This window comes from Cucurbita moschata, unplaced genomic scaffold (genome assembly GCF_002738365.1).
Source record: "Cucurbita moschata cultivar Rifu unplaced genomic scaffold, Cmos_1.0 Cmo_Scf00052, whole genome shotgun sequence".
Lineage (NCBI taxonomy): Eukaryota > Viridiplantae > Streptophyta > Magnoliopsida > Cucurbitales > Cucurbitaceae > Cucurbita > Cucurbita moschata.
In genome coordinates, this window is record NW_019268568.1 from 1,390,230 (window position 1) to 1,410,314 (window position 20,085).

At 35.6% G+C, this 20,085-nt stretch overlaps 3 protein-coding genes across 3 annotated transcripts; 1 reads left to right on the top strand and 2 right to left on the bottom strand.

Moving 5' to 3' along the window:
• Window positions 1-311: 311 nt before the first annotated feature.
• Window positions 312-1,141, bottom strand: LOC111436213 (RING-H2 finger protein ATL56-like). Its single transcript, XM_023073949.1, has one exon. It carries the CDS (start codon window positions 1,040-1,042, stop codon window positions 524-526), a length of 519 nt encoding a protein of 172 aa, XP_022929717.1. The 5' UTR covers window positions 1,043-1,141; the 3' UTR covers window positions 312-523.
• Window positions 1,142-5,635: 4,494 nt separating this feature from the next.
• On the bottom strand, window positions 5,636-7,187 carry LOC111436220 (RING-H2 finger protein ATL13-like). The gene has a single exon (XM_023073953.1). It carries the CDS (start codon window positions 7,131-7,133, stop codon window positions 5,853-5,855), a length of 1,281 nt encoding a protein of 426 aa, XP_022929721.1. The 5' UTR covers window positions 7,134-7,187; the 3' UTR covers window positions 5,636-5,852.
• Window positions 7,188-12,278: 5,091 nt separating this feature from the next.
• Window positions 12,279-17,171, top strand: LOC111436242 (E3 ubiquitin-protein ligase XBAT32-like). The gene is made up of 10 exons (XM_023073981.1): window positions 12,279-13,220; window positions 13,418-13,477; window positions 13,731-13,802; window positions 13,887-14,044; window positions 14,138-14,298; window positions 14,942-15,000; window positions 15,087-15,133; window positions 15,457-15,600; window positions 16,313-16,404; window positions 16,498-17,171. The coding sequence occupies exons 1-10, from the start codon at window positions 13,026-13,028 to the stop codon at window positions 16,980-16,982; spliced, it is 1,473 nt and encodes a 490-aa protein (XP_022929749.1). The 5' UTR covers window positions 12,279-13,025; the 3' UTR covers window positions 16,983-17,171.
• The last annotated feature ends 2,914 nt before the right edge of the window (window positions 17,172-20,085 follow it).

The window sequence follows — 20,085 nt, forward strand, 5'->3', positions numbered from 1 at the left end:
ATCATAACTAGAACAAGTCAATATTCAAACTTGATGACCAATACTCACAACACACCACTTTTCCAAGCAATTTCGTTTTGGAACAAATTCTAAGTTTTGAACAAAAGTTTCCTCCCATCACAATTCAATCAACATTTTAACACTATATCCTTCGTTGAAAGTTCGAACCTAAAAGTTTTAGATCGAGAACAAGTGTCAAAAACTCCCTCTTACATTGAATCTAAGCTAAGATAATGAACTTCCCTAGAATATCCACTTTCAATTAAACAAATTCCCAACAAAAATTTCATCTCACAAGTAAAGAATATAAGTCCAATTAAGTCATTGTATCTTTAAGAGGTTTGAATATGATTAATTCAAAAGGAATCTCAAAAGTAATGAACAAAAACAAGAACCAAAAGCAAAAGCATCGTAGAAACAGAGAAAACAGAGCAATATCAGAACCAACAAATAGAAACCTTATTATATACATCTATAAGGGGGAAAAGAGCCAAAACAAGAAGAAACTAAACAACAGTTATGGTTACAGAGCATACAAAATCTCATAGTTGCGAGGGCTTACACAATTAATTTTATGTTCTTCCATATCCAATCGAACGCAGCGGCGGCAAAGGGGGCAAGTAGAAACCCTAACTAACCACGAATCGATGCATTTCCGGTGATAAACATGGCCACACCCACCAAGTTTTCTACACCACTGGCCCTTTCTAAACCCATCGAGACAAATAGAGCAATCAATTTGGGAATGGGGATTGACCCCATTAGAGAATTGGAACTGGAGGAGCTTTTTGAGGTCACGACGGGAGAACCCAGATGAGGAATCGGGGTATTGGGCACGGCGGCGATGGAGGGCGCTGGCGATGCAGAGGTGGAAGAGGAGGAGGGCAGTGGCGAGGCCGAGGAAGATGAAGAAGAGGGTGGTAAAGAAGATCATGACGGCAACCTTGAGAAGCAGAGAGAGGAGTTTAGCCTCTGGCTTCGGCGGTGGTGGTGGGTGGGGAAGCGGGTCGCCGCTCCCGGCGGCGGAATCTTGAAGGGGCATTTGAGATGGTTATGCGGCGGCGGATGAGAAATGGGGGAATGGGAATTTTGGGATATGGGCGATGATGTATGAGTTGGAGAAAAAAAGGAGTATGGGAATGGAAAGCGTGAGCGTATGGGTTTTGAAGGGTGTGAGAGGCAGGGCTTATTGACTTTGGTCTTTTTAATATTTAGGATATGCTTCACTTCAATCTATTCTTTATATTAAAAAAATGTTATATTTGGCTACGTAGGATTAAGGATTAATTGAAAAATGAAATCATGTTTCTCGACCATAATTTAAATTTAAAATCACCTATTTATTTTTTATTAGGCAGGCGCGTTAAAAATGATATAGTTCACTTTAATTTAATACAAACTCTGATAGCTTTGCTTTTGATTTCATCAAAAGGCTTTGCAGCAATGAAAATGTATTTCTTATTTGTAGGAAATTAGTCAACGTGGGACTCCTCCTAACAATAAAAAAAAAATTCTTCCATTCAGTGTACACATCTATTCTAGAGTGTTCTAAAACCGAACAAGTCAATTTCAACGGACTAGATTTTGCTGGAATTCTATAATGAGGTATGTTAGATTTAGGACAAACGAGATCAAGATTCATGATTTACATATATATGCGTAAACTTTGTGGGATTTGAATATGGATAGGATAAATATGTCATTTCGTTACTTGAAGTAGGGTGAAGAATTAGTCCGTGAAATGATGTGTCAATTATCTAGTAATGCATAAGCGAAAGTCCTTTGAGATTTTATCCAACGGATGGGAATTGACACTCAATTAGTAGAGAGAAGTCTCGCACATCATAATAATTCTATCAATAAATGCAACTTATTTTATAGCAAAAGGAAAAAAAATATATTTATTGTATTTTGATACATTAAATATAAAAATAATTACGAAAATTCATTGAATTTGATTTTTTTTTTTGAAAAATCTACTTATTAGATTAGAGTTTTTAATTAAGTTTTTTAATTTAAAATTTAGAACGATAAAGTTGTGTTATCTTTACCTGAAAAATAACAGTGACCCGAGTATTTTAAGAAATATTCAATAAGTAACGTCTCTATTGTGAACATAGAATGAAATCGTACGTAATCATGTTTGAGACTTATCCTTTCATAAGATATCATGACATGACCTTGTTCTCTACTTTCAGTCCGACCATAATTGAATGTGTAGTATTTCTCTACATGACCCACGTATGTGCACATGAGCCCCAAGCAAGCTCGTACACGTACCCTCTAGACCTGGTTTTCGACTAACGTACACTTACGCTACTAGAATATACAATATTTGTATCTCTTTAGATATCGGGTTTTCACAATGCTACCAAAAGAATGACAATCATTTCCTCAATAAGTTTGGTGATTATTTTTCATAGTCAAATGTTCTCTACAATAACTTCAACTATATTTTTTAACCCTATTTTTAAACGTGACTTTAATCATTACTATCAAGCTATGAATTTCTTTGGAGATTTAAATGAGTTGAAATAACTTTCAAGATCATGGGCTCATAAAAATCTTTAAAACTAAATCATAAAAGTTAAACGTATAAATCTCAAGCTAATTAATTTAAATAAAAGAATTTCTTGAACCAATAATCGCCAGTCACCTCAGATGTCCTTGCTCTTGCTTGAAAAAGAAACATTTTGAAAAAAAGTAGTTCTTTCCGAGAAAACCCAATAAGTAACTTTATTGTTGGAGTCGAGAAATGCAAATACAAACAACGTTCTAAGTTCTAGATAGGTTCATACCACTTTTATAATTTCTCAACCTTATTAGGTTGACACGTATGTAAATGGTATCACTCTTATTCTTACTAACCTTGAAAGTGGCATAAAAAGAATGTACTAAACTTGGCTAAGATATATATCTTGTTTAAATTTACACGTCATCTATATACGCGTCTATCCTAATTTAAAATTTAAAATAATATTTAATTTGGTGCATTTATAAATCTCCCTATATGGTTATGCCATGATTCTTCCCAATAAGTTTTGTGATAATAATTCACCTCCTCCTACCCTTTACCAACCACAATATTCAAACATGTTTTTGTGCACAATACTCCTTCTAACATTAAAATTCACAATTATTAGCCTTTATACAGTTTTGAATTTTATATCCATCGATCCTTATCGTCCTCGTTTCGGTCAAAGGCATCCTACCACTTATTTAATAAAACTTTATGGACTTTTTTCGTTGTTGATCGAGGTACATTAATACCTTCGGTTAGAAACAAAGAATCTTGTAAAAGACATTTATGGTCTTACTTTAAACTTCTTTCAAAAATCATAAAAAAAAAATAAGTCACCAGGATCGAAATAGGAAGACCAAGCGAAGGCCATGACACCATTGACACGCTCAAACATATGATGTGTGTCGAGCCAACCATGTCACTGTAATCGCCAATGCCCTTAGTCAATTCGAGCTTACTCCTCTTAGTTGCTTTAAGCTCCCTCTTGGTTGTTGTCGTGAACGGAAATGATTTAAACGATTGATGAAAAAAATTTGGTGGGGGAGTTCTAAAAAAGAACGTAAAATTCATTAAGTCAATTGGATTTGGATCAAGATTTAGAATCCAAATTGTCATGATTCACACCTAAGTCAATTGAATATGAATTCGGCACTTGATGACCTTGACATTTCTCTCCATTACCTGTAGCATGATTACATTACGTACTCCTCACTTCTAAGAGTGAAGACTATCCCGACAGAGAAACACAAGTCTTTCTAACATATTTTGTCTTAACTCATATTCATCTTAGGAAAATTCACAAGAAGTCACCTAACATGAAATTGCTCCAAGCAAAATAAGCTTAATAATGGAGTTTCTATGATTGAGCCACAAAAAAGAAAGGTGCACCTTATAGGTACAGGTATTAACATCAATTCTTTTAAGCATCTTTTTAGCCATCTTTTCCTCAGAATTGTTATTACTAGGACGTGGTCATCTGTTTATTTATGTACCCCTCTTCTACTCCGGTGTCACATTGCTTAGGATAGATATGAGTTAGGATTAAGAAATATTTACTTTTTTTTAACAAGGTCTTGATTACAAAACACACTCGATAAATCTTAAGTAGAAAAGACTCTCTTAACTCAAATTTTGAAAGCTATATTAAGATATTTAATCCTGAATTATAATTTACCATATATATCATATTTAATATTTTACGAAGTAGGAATTATATTTTAAATCTATTTGATTCTCTGAATGATTATAAACCGTTCACATTTTTCTATTGTGTCTTCTCCCTGACCAAGTTATATGTGGAGAGAGATTTTGTAGGGCAGAGAATTGACCACTAAAGAAAGAAGCTGAAAAGAGACCATGAAAGAAAATATGGATATATACAACGACCCTCAGGTGCCTAGAGATACCACTCTTTAAATCATCTCGATGCTTAGACCATGGTAAAACTACTCAGCTAGTGGTTTGAAGGAAAAATATCATCTCCTTTTGTATTTTCTAACAATATGTTGAAATTATTCTTATCATTCCCTTGAACATGATACCCTCCCCAAATCATTTCTTTTAGTACTATGGCCTCAAACAATTTTACACAAGCCAAACAAACATATACCAGATTGTTGATGAAATTCGAGCTCATTATAAACAACATGTATCGGATTTTCTTTATGCTCCTACAAGTTACAATATGTCGACTTTTTCGTGGTTTAAACTTGACGATACTTTTAAATTTAAGATGTTTATTACTTAAAATTTGAAGAAAAAAAAAAGGGAGTTTTTGTATATTTAATGTGTTGTAGAAAAGTTTGGTGGGATTAATAAAACCTAAAATTGGTCATTCCAACCGCTTTGAAATGGTCACTTTAACCATCACCACATTAATACCTCACAAAACTAAATTGAATGCAACAGCTACCCTTCCCCCTCTTTATATTATTTTCTTCTGCCAATGGACCACCTTTACTCTCAATTCAAAATATTAACTTTATTAAAATATTTCAAACAATTTGAGGGGAAGTCATGTGATCTGATAATTCGACCAATTTGCTATAATGTTGAGTTGGGTTTGATTTTTTTTTCGATTTGGGTTAAGTTGAATTTTTAAAAAATTAAAAATTTGGTTCGGTCCATAAGTTGACATTTTTTTTATTAGGTCAAACCGACCAACTGAACGTAGAGTTACAACTTTACTTATAACAATACTAGTACAAGAAAAATTTCCAATCCAACCGCGTATGCTCTTATCTACCTCGGCATAAAAAATTAAAAAAAAAAGTTATTTTTATTGAAATAAAAAATAATAATAAAATTGTCACTCTTTTTTATTCAAAATTTAAATAAACAACAAAATTAATAATCTTTAAAATCAAATATGAAAATTCTTCATAAAAATTGTGTGCTCATAGCTCAACCCCAAATCTTAAAAAAGATGGAAATGTATTGAAATGTTGAGTTTAGTGGAACAAATTTAAGAATTTAAAGCTTATATCTCATTTTATTCAAGATAATATAATCCAATCAATGTAAGGTAGCTGCTTTTATGGTAAAATTATGATTATCCATTCATATAGGTTGCCAAACTTTCAATTTCCATAAACAATTTAAAATCCAAAATTTATTTATGAAATAATTATCCAAATATCCCCAAATCTTCTCCCTATCCCAACATATATGGAATTTTGCTTCTAAATTGCCCAAAAATGGTCATGTTTTTGTTCTTTTTGGTACTAAAAAATTCATCGTCCATGAACATTTCTGAACACATTTAATTTCTCCACTCAAAATTCCTCAACAAAAATGGAGAAAACTAAATTCAACCAACAGAAATGGAAAATCATGAGTTTGAATCATAATCGTTGGGCGTAGAAGATGAATGAACAATCCTATTGTTGTTCTTCCCCATCAGCCACTGTAATGTTCTTCTCACAAACGACGGTCGATTCTCAATAAATTCCGAGCTGTTTCTTCTTTGATTCTCTTCATCCATCGTTCCCATCCCATTTTCCGATCTGGGTCGGTTCCAATTTGCCGGAAAATGAAATGAAAATGCCCTTCTTGCTAAATCAGTCACCGGCAATCCGGTACCGGCGCCGACGACCTTCGCTTCAAAGCTATCCTTCGAGCTCCCATGGCGGAAACTCTCGACTCTCGGATTCGTTTCCATGAAATTGAACTCTCGTCTCGATTCGCCATCGCATTCTGACATCGCCGCTCGAGTGCCCGGCGTTAATGGCAGATTCTTCTTCTTTATCGCTTGTTTCCTCGCCGCGCGTTTTCTGATCGGAACTTGCAGAGAGGAATTCTCGTCCATTACATACCCAAATGAACCCATTGAAAAACATCTCCTTGAATCCACATTGCCATTGTTGCTACTCCCTTCTCCATATCGCTCCAAGCTTTTGAATTTTCCCAATTTAATCGGAACCACCGTCTCCGCCGCCGCTGCCGGAGGTTCCTCTGGTTTCAGTTCAGCAAAATTGGAATTTCCAAGAAAACCCAGAAAGGAACCGGTGTGAACTTCCCCAATTTCTCTCGAGCTGTTACTTGCAGATTCAAGAACCTCAACAAGTGGGGACGTGAATCCGCCATTAATGGCGGCGAAATCTGAAATCAAGCTCGCACGGCAGAGAGGGCAAGTGGAATGTGTCAACAGCCAAGTGTCGATGCAGTCCATATGAAAGGCATGGCTACATTTGGTCAACAATCGGAGCTTATCGTTTGGCTGAAATTCACAGAGACAAACAGAGCAATCAAATGGGTCTACTTTCAAACCGATTATGGCTTTGTAGACAAAAACAGGGAGGGTGTCGATGAAGGATTGGTCCACTCCGGCGTCGTGGAGATCGAAGAGCTGCCGTAATTGGCCTTGGAAGGCGGAGGTATCGCCGTCGCCGACGGCGATATCTTCCGGGTCTGTTCTGTTTTGAGGCCTGAGAAATAATCGGAGAAGGAGATGGAGGAGGCTGGAGAAGAAGAAGACTATGGCGAGGATGATTATGGCTAAGAGAATTGTGGGACTCACTTCTTTGTCTATATGAAAACCCCCGTCCGATGTGGTCTCCGGCGGCGGCGGCGGCGGAGGAAGTGCAGAAATGGGTTCAGAGAGAGCGGCCATGGATGAATCTTTAGAAGCTTGAAAGACCCATTTGGAGAAAGAAGAAATTAAAATATTAGGTTGAAGAAGAGGAGGGGAAATAAATGGTGCCAGATTGACAGATAACAACAAATAGATCAATCATAGAAAGAAAATTATAAGAAAATCAATTAACATCATAAACAAATCTTGCTTAATTAGACCGTTTGATTTGAATTATATATATTCTCTTATACTTTGATCTCCATACTTTAATGTATTCTATGTTTGTAAATGGTGTCGTTTTTTAGCTTTCTCTTCCGCGCTTCCTCTCAATGTTTTTAAAATGAGTCGAGGTTTCCACACCCTTAAAATGTTTTGTTTTCCTCTCCAACCGATGTGAGATCTCACACTGTCTTGATCTTTAATGAATTTAGTGCTTATTTTTGCTCCATAGTCGATCATTTTGATGGATGAAAACTCAACTCAATCGCAGGTCGAGTCTTTGAATTTCTTTCTGTATAGCTCCTATTGCACCAGATGTTTAATACGATCAAGATCGAGATGAATTCTATTCTAATTCAAATTGAGATGATTCATTTTTAGACTTAACATGGCAACCTTTTGTCACGAACATGCAATTAATATATAAAAACAAATTATAATAAGTAGAATGGTTTGGACAAAAGAAGAAGGGAACTTTGGTTGACTTTTAAGGAACTAAAATACAACCAAGAAATTTGTGTATGAATATCAATGAAATTCTTTATTTACCTTCCAAAGATAAACAACAATGTCCTTTTCCTTATTTTAACCTCCCTTCTTCTATGAAATATACGTTAGGACCAAGAATGGGATGGTCAAACATGTCCAAATTTTCGATATCTTTTTTTGTGTTTATACTTCAATTTATCGGTCTTTTGATAGTCGTTCATAATTCTTGTTGTTAATAAATGATCTTTAACGGTAACCAAAAGTGAATGTGATTGTAGATTAAATTACATGAAAAGAAATGTTTATAATGTTGCATCATGTTTTGAAATTGATGTTTTTTTAAATTGTGGGACTCCATGTATCTACGTGATTCAAAAAAGTGTGAAATACTTGTGTTTCCTTCTTTCTGATACTCTTCTAGGGTCCCTACCTTCATTTAGCATTTAGTTTAGCGTCGGTGCATATGAAACTGATACTGCTTTCCCATGAAAGAAGCGTGTTCCCAATGAGATCAAGGAATTACAAAAATGGTAGAGTCTGGTGGTTCATGTAGTACGAAAGAGGTGCACATAAGACTATGTATATGGATGATCCGAGTCTTGTGGTTGCATTTTCCGACTCTAATAATGGGTTCATATAGTGAAAATTTTATATTACTTAGTCTTTTCCATAACATTTTTCTTTCAAATAAGAATAAGGAGATGCATGGTGTCACAATTGCACTCTTATAGAAGCAGAACAATGATTGTGCAATATTTGTTCCAAACGATGAACAAGTTAGTCATGTGAAAATCGAATTTTACGAACAATTTTGATGTATTATCGAGTCTCGAATCACATTTGACATAAAATACTTTATAAAACACGAGTGAGGAAATGTTTTTTTTTTTTTTAAAGAAAGCAATGTTATAGGTTAAAAGCATTGTCAGTTAGTCACATTCCCTATAGTACATTTTAGGGCGTTTTAGCACACGTAAGCAAGCGTAGACATAATTTTTGTGAACAATCATACACCCCCTTATTTACATGATAAGAGTAGTAATGACCTACCTCCACATAAAAGCAAATAAAAGAGGTTTGGAACAGGCATGCGGTCATGGACAACATGCCATGGACAAATAAGACTAGGACTTCCGACACACGACCACAAACAACATGTCTTGGACAAGCATGATCGTGACACATGGTGGTTGATGACGTTTGATGCAGGATCATAACTATGTTTATATGTTATGTTTTGGGGTACATATAGTATGTTCGACTTCAAACAATTATCCAACAAAACCTAATTATTTTAGGGAAGCAAAAAGAATATATGGAGCTTCAATGGTAAATGTGGCTTAAAATGGACCTTTAAATTCAAAATACAAAAATGATGTGTACTCCCTCTCCCTCTCATCTTTTACGAGGTCATGCTTGTCCTGCATTTACTTGTTTTGTCTACTTTGGATTCTCTCTTCCATCATTTCCTCTATGTTTTATTATATACTAAATAAATAAAAAAACACATAATTTTGTTAAGGTTGTTGAGAAATTGATTGTCGTTTGTAATTCTATTGGTTGTTTTTTTTTAATATGCCTAGGTTATTGTTATTTTTTATGTTAAAAAAAATCTTTTAGTATAGATGTAGAGGGTTGGATTGAAAAATACTTTTAGACGAATCCAAAATTTTTGGTTGGAGACCCGAACAATTTGAGTAGAGTTCACAATCAATCGAACATAGCCCTCTAATTTCAGATTTAGTTGAGTTGGATTGTCGAATTGTTCTTTTTTTTAATTATTTTTTTTAAAAATTATTCATTTATCATATACGTTATATTAATAACTAAAATCTTACCGACCTCAAATATAACAGCATTTACAAATTACACTACGTCATATTCTTAATCTTCATGATAGTCTTAAGTTTAGGGTAGAGTTGAATTGGATTGATCCTATTCCAGATCGGTTAGGTTGACCCGAAAAAAAAAACCAATTTTTCTAAAATTCAACCTAACTCAATTAAACATTTATAGTTTTTATGGTTAGAGTTGAATAGCTAAAGTAATCTGAGTTATTGGTCACATGAACCCTCTGGGTTTTTAAATTAGAATGATATTAAAAATGAAAGTAATTCAAACATGATTTTCAAATGCTATTTGCAAAACAATAACAAAAACTATTTTTAATATTATTTTACAAAAAAAAAGAAAAAAAAATCTTGATTTGTTTTTATGAAAAATACCAAAACTACTCAAATCGATAATTATTGGGTCCTCCCTTCCTTAACATGATTTTGACAGGTTGATTTAACATGGTAGTTTGAGATATAATATTTAAAAAATATATTAATTATGGAGTATATCTTAAATATTATATCTTAATATTCTTTCTTTTATGATTTGATTTATAATATATTTTATTTTATTCTTAATATTTAATTAGTTTATATTTTCCTTATTGGGACGTATTAGTGGGTAGCTTGTATCTTATTTAAAGTTTATGAATATCAATGAGAATACGCACTTCCATCCCAATTTTATTTCTCATTTTTAACAAGTTTGAAAGATAAATTTATTAAAAATTATTGATAGGAGTGGTATATGAATGAACTTAGACCACATTTGAAGGAGAGCGATCCTGGAATAGAATGACTAGAAAGACTTGAAAGAACTAAAAGTCACTATCCATATCAACAAAGTGCATCTTCCCTTTTAGTGGTTCAATCATACGAACTTCATAAACAGATACCAAATTCGAATTTCGAATCTTAGACATAGGGCGTTACAGTCTAAGGGCGTATACGGTTGAATCCAGCCACCCAATCCACCTCAACACCAATCCCACCAGATGTTCAGCCCACAAAGCGCAGCCCATATGATCAGTAACTCAAACCCCAGGCACTCGGGCCAACCCATGCAAGTGGCTCAAACAGACGTGCGGTATGGTCCAGCTCAATTCAGCTCAGTTCGACGGGGTTCAACGCATGCAGCTTCCAGCTGCTCGTGCGTCGTGTCAGCTTTGATCGGCTTCAGTCAACTCTTGACTGCTTGGTCGGCTCGGTTCGATCATTCCAGCTGCGGTTCAGCCTATTTTAAGCCAGTTTATATGGCCCTTTCAACTGGTTCAAGCCGGTTAATTTACGTGTTTCAGATTTATTTAGGATGGTCGTAGATTTACGAATGAATTTTAAGATTAATTTATCGAAAGCTTTGAATATTATAAGTGAAATTAGACTACATCAGCGGCTGAACTTAAATGATCTTCAGCTCGTGAGAGCGTGGAGTGTTGTATTAAGACAGCTATTTTTTCAAATGTTGCGTTTTAATAATTTTGGAAAAAAAAACTGAAAAATTAATCTTTTTTCTCTTTAATTATAATTATATTATAGAAATGGTCAAATTTATAATTTCTTAATAAAAATGGATTTTAATTTAAGATTTTGATGTGAAAGCTTTGACAATAAAAAAGAAAAATAAATTAATGATAGTTTTTTTTTTTAATAAAAAAAATAGGGAGTTTAATGATTTGCACGTTCACTATACATGGATTAAGCCATTTAAAAAAAAAAAAAAAAAGATTCCAAACAACACCACAAAACACATGTTTCCATATTTTAAGCTAATTTTTTATCTCTAATTTAAATTTACACTATAGTTTTGAGTATGGAATTGATTACATTATAGTTAGGTTAATTGTATTTGATAAACATATAGTTGTTTATTAGTTGTATCATTTTCCAATAATTAATTTCACATTGCTCGTACCATTTTTTAAAGATTTTAACTGGTGGGACGTTTGATGAGGTATTTAAGGACCCAATGATAGCTAAAATGTAACTGTCCAAGTCCATCACTAGCCGATATTGTCCGTTTTAACCTGTTATGTATCACCGTCAACTTCACGATTTAAAAATGTGTCTACTAAAGAAAGGGTTTCACGCCCTTATAAGGAATGTTTTGTTCCCCTCTTGGGATCTCACATGAAATATGGTTGTCCATCGTGAAGAAATATTTTAGCTTATGAACTGCCCTAATGAGTATGGAGTGAACTCTGAACACACAATTGATTTTATTGGATTAATAATTAAACACAATGAGAAAGACTAGGTTTAATTTTAGATTGATTTTGGACGATCATGTATTTTAAGTAGTAAGCTGGTTGAAGGAGGTATTTTAGGATATAAACTGTCTCAATTAGCCAGTAAACTACGTTAATATTGTAATTTTATAATTTTAATTAATACAATCTTAAATTTATGAATATAAATCGACAAATTTAGAGAAAATAAAGAGATTGACCTCTCCTACTTTGTACATCTAGAAATTTTTATGAGGAGTAGGAAATTTTCAACTTTTATTGATTAAAGATTCGAACTTTTTTTTTGTTTTTAACTAAAAATTGAATTGGGATTGGGGAAGAAATGGAAGACAAGAACAAAACAACCATCTAATATATTCACTCTCTAATTACTACCAATCATTAATACACGTTCTTCCCTTCACAAACACCCTTCTTGTATGCTTTTTCAAGTTTATCAAGTAATCCTCAATTCTTTTGTATTGTAAAAAACTGTCAAAATACTCGCCCTTCGTTTTTGGCCATTTTTCGTTGCAACGTTCTTCGCCATCTTCACAAACCGTCACTCCTTCTTCAACCCCATTTCCCCCTTTTCTTCGTTTGGACTGATCTTATCCCGACAAGGGGGGTGGGGGGTTCAACACCGATCGATTCGATCTCTAAACGCCCTTGTCGGATTTTCGTCCCTTCGATTCTTTTCTGCGTCCATTTCTTCAGGATTTGTATTACTTTTGGATAAAGCAGAAAAGAATCGGAGGTTACCACTACCATTTGGGGCTTTATTATTCCATAATCGTAAGTGGGTGATTAAGTTTTCGATCATTTGATTCATATCTGAGTTGGGTTTTACCGATTGAATGCTATTGTTGAAGAATTTCGAAGTGGGGTTCGTCCATTTGAATCGAATTCGAAACTGGGTCTGTCTCGTTGGTGAAGAAATTGCAGTTTTGGGGTTTTCTCTGTTGTATTTTACTTTTTCTCTTCACTCTAGAGAATTATGTAAGGTTGTTTATATATTATTCCTGATTGATTGGTGGGAGTTTGGTTGTGTTTTGCCGTGAATTTGGATGGATTAGCTTGTAAATCCTTGGGTTTATTGTTGAACATACAAAACTTTCGATGAGATTATCAGGTAGGTTGAATGAAATCTTTGTGGGGAAATGAAATTTCTAAGCATTGTTGGGAATTCCTTTGGATGTTCTGCTTCTGGGGAACGTTTAGTCTCAGCTGCAAGAGATGGAGACTTGCAAGAAGCTAAGGCTCTGTTGGAATACAATCCTCGTTTGGTGAGGTATTCAACTTTTGGTGTCCGAAATTCCCCTCTCCATTACTCTGCAGCTCATGGCCACCATGAGGTATTTCACTTTTCCTCTTAACGGCTCAAGCTCACCTCTAGCCGATATTGTCTTCTTTGGATTTTCCTTCAAGGTTTTTAAAATGGGTCTGCTAGGGAGAGGTTTTCAGACCCTTATAGAGGGTGTTTCGTTCTCCTCCCCAACCGATAATGTCTTTCTGTTGGTGACTCAACTTACTTCACTACCTGTTTATGCAGATTGTCTCTCTTCTGCTCGAATCTGGGGTCGAGATAAATCTACGGAATTACCGGGGTCAGGTACGAGAAATGGCATTGTTTGTTGCTCTCTGTTTCCATTTAGCTCCATTTTGTTCTTTCCTCAATGTGATGTTTAGCTTTATCCATCAATGAATACCAAAACTATGATAGGATTAGATCCTTTGTTATGTGTGAGCTATTGTTTCGTTTATAAAACATATGAGGGCGAGAATTCGAACGTTTGACCTCAAGTTCACTATGTATGCATGATTGTGAAGAGTTCAAAATTGAAAATTTCATGTTTCATCAACAGACTGCCTTGATGCAAGCTTGTCAGCACGGTCACTGGGAGGTTGTTCAGACCCTTATACTTTCTAATGCCAATGTGAGCTACCTCCCTCTAATTTCTTTATGAAGTAGTTTAAGGGACATGTTGGATAATGTTGTCATGCATTTCATTGGAGATCAGATTCACAGATCGGATTATTTGAACGGAGGTACTGCTCTTCACTTGGCTGCTCTGAATGGTCATTCTCGGTGCATCCGACTTCTGCTTGCTGATTATGTACCCAGTACACCGAAATTTTGGACTAACAATGAAGAACCAGCTTCTAAGTTTGATTTTAGGTATCGTCATTCGAATCTAATCCTAGTCGGTTATAAGTTTCTCTATTCTACTTTGTCAAGTCATTGATTCATTTCCTGCATCTCATCCATCAGTGTTCTCAAGGAGGTGGTTAACAGAACATCAGATGGAGGCATCACAGCGCTGCATATGGCAGCGCTAAACGGGCATGTTGACAGTGTGCAATTACTTTTGGACTTAGGTGCCTCTGCTTCTCAGGTTACTGTAGAAGATGGAACCACCATCGATCTAATAGGTGTGTCGCGTTTTCGTTCCTGTTTTTTGTTTCTCTTATGCAGTTCTTAGTGAATTGAACAGTTTCTTTTCTTGTTTCTCATTACTGAAAAGCCTAATGTTGTTGAAGTATGTCATGTTCATTGGTTTTAACTGTGTTCTATTAGACTACTGAAGTGGAGATCATTCATTGCATGTTGTTACTGTCCTCAATCATGAAAATTGGTCTACTCTGTACCTTGCTGTATCAAGTTACATGTTGAGTTCAATAATGCGATTGTCAAACCTCTCTATGACCTCTTGGATATAATATTTTAACCAATTAAATTATGCTCAAGCTGTCATCTCTATGACTTCTTCGGGACCCAGTGTTCTTGTTGGCATACCGCCTCGTGTCCATCCTCCTTTGAAACCCAGCTTCCTCGCTGGCACATTGCTTAGTGTCTGGCTCTGATACCATTTGTAATTGTCCAACCCCTTTCGGGCTTCCCCTTCAAGTTTTTAAAACGCGTTTGCTAGGGAGAGGTTTTCACACCCTTATAATGAATGCTTCGTTACGTGGGATCTCACAATTAGTCTGTTGGAAGCTGAAAAAGATTGATTCTTGAAGTTCCTTCTTAAGTTGGATGTTATTAGCCTAACGATGATTATGTTGTCATATTTAGGAGCTGGAAGCACAGCCCTTCATTACGCTGCATGCGGCGGGAGTGCCCAATGTTGTCAAGTAAGTCCGTGATTTAAAAACCATAGGAAATGATAAGATTTCGCAATTCGACCCATAAACATGGTTTCTGAATGTTTTGGTTCCAGATGTTGATAGCCAGGGGAGCCAGTCTTACTGCTCAAAATGCAAATGGGTATGTTTCTCTCAAGTATTTATGTTCAAATTCGTTTCTTTCGACGTCGCTGAAGATCGAATCCTTTTAAGAACTGTGGACCTGTACCGTGGCTTATGCATCTTAATAGCAATCAGTTTCTGTGGTTGATATTCATTTCTATTCTTTGTCATTCTTATTCCTGATGAATGAACGGAGCTTCCATCTACCACCTATGGTAGAATCTAGGCTAACTAAGTTTGTCTATGATTTGCACACCCCGAGTTTGAAGTAATTTCATTTCTATTCAGCAACAATAAGACAGGGTAACAGTGTAATATAATGTTACTCTTATCTTATTGAAGATCGACTCCCTTGATGGTTGCTCGTTCATGGCACCGAGACTGGCTCGAGGAAATTCTTAGCAAAGAACCAGAAGAAGCAGCCACAAATCTTGTCCCTTCACCATATTTGACCCTTCCCCTTATGAGCATTGTTAAAATTGCTAGGTGAGTCATTCTTGACAAAAATTATTAAAATAGCACAAATATGGTATAATAGACATGCCTTTGTTTTGTTCTAGCTTAGTTATGGATGTAGCTGATTTCAATATATCCAATAAGCTGCGTTTGTACTGTTCTTTTCCTCTTCAATCGATTGTGATTCATTAGAAATGTAACGGTCCAAGCCCATCGTTACCAAATATTGTCTTATTTGGGCTTTCCCTTTCGGGCTTCCCCCTCAAGGTTTTTAAAACGCGTATGCTTGTGAGAAGTTTCCACACCTTTATAAAAAATCTTTCGTTCTCCTCCCCAACCAATGTGAGATCTCACAATCCACCCCCTTTTTGGGCCCAGCATCCTTGCTGGCACTTGTTCCCTTCTCCAATCGATTTGGGACCCCCCAATCCACTCCATTCGGGCCCAACGTCCTTGCTGGCACACTACCTCGTGTCCACCTCCTTTGGAGCTCAGCCTTCTCGCTGGCATATCACTAGGTGTCTGGCTCTAATATCATTTGTAACGGCTCAAACCCACTGCTAGTAAATATTGTTCTTTTTAGGTTTTCTCTTTCGAGCTTTTTCTCAAGGTTTTTAAAATGCATGTGATAGAGAGAAATTTCTACACCCTTATACTTATAAAGAATGTTTTGTTCTCTACCCCAATCGACGTGGGGTCTCTTGTACAATGACTAACCTATGAACCCCGGATTTTTTTTCAGAGAATGTGGATGGAAAAGTTGTGACTCGTTACTTGCAAGCCAAGATCCATGTGTTGTCTGTTTGGAGAGAGAATGCACTGTTGCTGCACAAGGTAACTTAGTTATGATAATTATCCTCATTTAAAAGTCCTATTGTTAGCACCATATAATTCTCTAAGTTAAGCACATTATTTCAAACGTTGAAGGTTGTGATCATGAATTCTGCACAAGCTGTGCGCTATATCTCTGTTCTACAAACTGTACATCATCATGTTCCCATGGTCCACCCGGTTCAATCGCATGCCCGCTCTGCCGAAATGGCATTGTTTCGTTCGTTAAACTTCCCAAAACAAAGCCAATTGCCAAAGAGATTGCCAGAACAAGTTTGTCTCTATCATTCTGCACTTGTTCTAGTGGGGTACCTGAACCACCTCCCACATTAACCACCCCATTATGCAACCCTGAGTTCACTTGTTCCCAAATTTCCCCGCCCGAAGCACCCTGTCGACCCCTCAGCTCTCAAAGGTTTCCTTCAGTGATACTCAACTCCAATCTTTGTTTGGGAGCTCCTCACAGTAGCAGCTCTTCCTTGATTCCTAGCAATGTTGACAGGAACATAAGGAACAATATTGAAGGTAGGAGTTCATGGTTTTCTGCCCTGAATCATGTAATGAATGGTTGCGGTTGCTGATAATTGTTCAAGGTGGAAACACTTTGTTTGAAGTTAAATTTTTCTCACATTATTCTTTTCATTAGCCCATCCATGTAAAAGAAGAGAATGCTCGAGTTTTGGTGATACTCATAAATGGGTTGTAGATATCCAATTTAAAATTCAAAGATATTCAAAGAAAAGTTCAAAATTCTCCTCATTTTGTATGAACATGAAGAATATTTGTCTTTTATTGTCTTGCTGCCCACAGTGGATTTGGGGCCATGCTTTGCTTTGAGAACAATATATTATTGAATTTGAATGGAAATAAACCGATTACATACGGAAATCAAACTAAAAGTACACATCATACAATCGCGGCTCGAGCCAGCTCAGGAGGAATAGAGAAGGTTGGTTAAAATAGGAAGATTGGACGAGATGAAAGAAACACTATACTACTAATCACAACACGTGAGAAACAACAAGTCCTGCAAGGTCAAGAAAAAAGAGGTTAACGATATAAAAACTAATAAAATAAACATAAAACATTAAAAGCTCAGATGAGATATCGCCAAAATACGTTATATTGTAACATTATTGAAGAGTTTGATGAGAAAGGGGAAGCATGGGAGAAGTAGATGAGGAGCAAAAAAGGAAAAGAAAAGAGGAGAGGAAATGACAGACATGGGAGGAGGGATGAGATTGGGAAAGAATGAAGTGATGTAAAAATGCAAGAAGAGGGAAGGAAGATGCCATGGGCCATATGGAATTAGGGTTTATATAAAGAAGAAGGGAAAGACAAAGAGAGAGAGAGAGAGAGAGAGGGAATGTGACATGACGAGCAAGAAGTATGATATGACTGTGTGTTATGTGTGTGTATCTTTTACCCTCTCAATCACGTAAATTTTGAAAAGAAATGAGCAAATGGTATACTGAAAGAGGAGCATAGGGACTTGTAGTTTTTAAGAACTTTCTCTGAAAGGGAACTTCTTACTTACTTTTAGTTTCATCAATGAATTATCAACACATCTCTCTCACCAATCACCACTTTATACACAACTATAATTCAGCAACTTCTCTCACTTTCCCAACAAAAAGTTATGAAATTCATTAGTTTTTACAAACTTTTGAGTTTAGTTTCAAATGGGTCCTTGTCGTTTTAATCTATTACGTTTTGGTTCATGTGAAATTTCACGTCGATTGAAGAGGAGAACGAGAGTCAGCGAGAACGCTAGATCTCAAAAGAGGGTGGATTGTGAGATCTCACATTGGTTGGAGATGCAAACGAAATTTTTTTATAAGAGTGTGGAGACCTCTCCATTGCAGACACGTTTTAAAATTTTTTAAGGGAGGCTCAAAAGTGAAAACACAAAAAAAATGATATCTGTTAGTGGTGGGTTTGATAATGTATACTAATTAGTCGTTCGAGTGCATGAGTGACTTTAGTGAAAAATTGAGAGATACGAACTATTGAACATACAAGTTTTACGTGATCAATGTCTAATTCAATGGAGCTACCTACAACTTATAAAATACCACGAGCAAAAGAGGTGATCGATCATGAGAACAAAAAGGGGTTGTCTTGAATGAACAGCAAAAAGCGTGGTGCTTGAAGGGAAAAGGGGTGAGGTATAAGGAATATAAGTCCATTACTATTAAGTTATAAATACTGTGCAAGAGGAACTGTTGGAGACAAAGATCTATTGCAGCAACACTCCCTAAAGTTAGGCGTTGTCGTGTATCATTGAAGAATGCGTCTCGATTCATTCATATACTCCTTTAGTCAGACATCACATGCTCATTAGCTTCCGCCTTGGTTCATTCTCGAACCACATCCTACTAAGAAAAATTTTGTTCTAATATTATCTGTAGCACATCATGCCAAGATTCATTTTAAGATTTGGAATCTAAATTCGACATCTAATAACCCCGACATTTCACTGTTTCCCCTACGACATGACCTTGCTACTCACTTATCTTGAAGTACTTTTGAGGACTAACCTCACAAACCAACACAGGTCTTTTTAAGATACTTTGTCCTCAATTACACGCTTTCTAGGAAAATTCATAAGAGGTCGCCTATCGTTGAATTACTCAAAGCTAAGCACACTTAGGTTTGCAGTTCCTATCCTGAAATTACTCAAAGCAGAACATAGTTAGGTTTGAAATTCTTATGATTGAGCTACTGAAACGAAAGATACACCTTATTGGTATAGATAACAACTATCCATTCTTTTAAGCATTTTTTAAACATCATATTCTCAAGATCAATCTATTACTCACTTACTCGGATGTCACATGAATACTTTTATGAGTATACGAAGAAATATTATATTAATGAAAGGGTAAGAAATATGAAGAATTTGGTGATAAGTCTGTTTATCCACTGCCCACATAATTCCTGTGATAAGAAAAGGCAGAAGAAGACGAGGATTAGAGTTGGAAGAAGAAGCTTACGCACAGCTGCAACTCTGAACCCTTCAAAACAAAACACAGCTGAACAAGCAAACTTCTATGTACCCAAAGTTGCATGCATGGTCGCAAAAACCCTGTCTTGAAACAATCAAATATCCAAAAAAACACAACATTCAACGTTGCTACAACATGGCTTCTCACAAAAAAAAAAAAAAAACATTTCTAGATCTTTACAACTTTATTGTCATCTATGTTTTAAACGTTTATAAGTTTGAAACTAAAATCAATCTTAAAAATACGTGGAAGTATTATGAAATTTGATTTAAGATATAAAGTTAGTTGCACAATATATTTTAGATAGTTGTAATTAGTAGAACGTCGTGAACATTAACATTGATGAAGATTGGATTTGGATTTTCAATCTTTCGTATGTTTCTCATTCTTAACCTAATAAAAGATTTAAATGAGTCGGTCTATACCAACAAAATACATCTTATTTAGTGGCTAAATTACCAGAACTCCAAAATTAAACGTACTTAACTTGGAACCGTCTTTATTCATTAAGTAACATAATGATGTCATAGAGAATCTCGAGATCAGACCCTTTGACTGGAAGGAGTAGGTATTACAAGAGATTCAAAGAGTATTATCATATTTTCATAGAAAGAATAAAAGAAGTCTGTTATTTGTGTTGAGTGAGGTATAGAGTTTGCAGGGGGGGGGGGGGGAG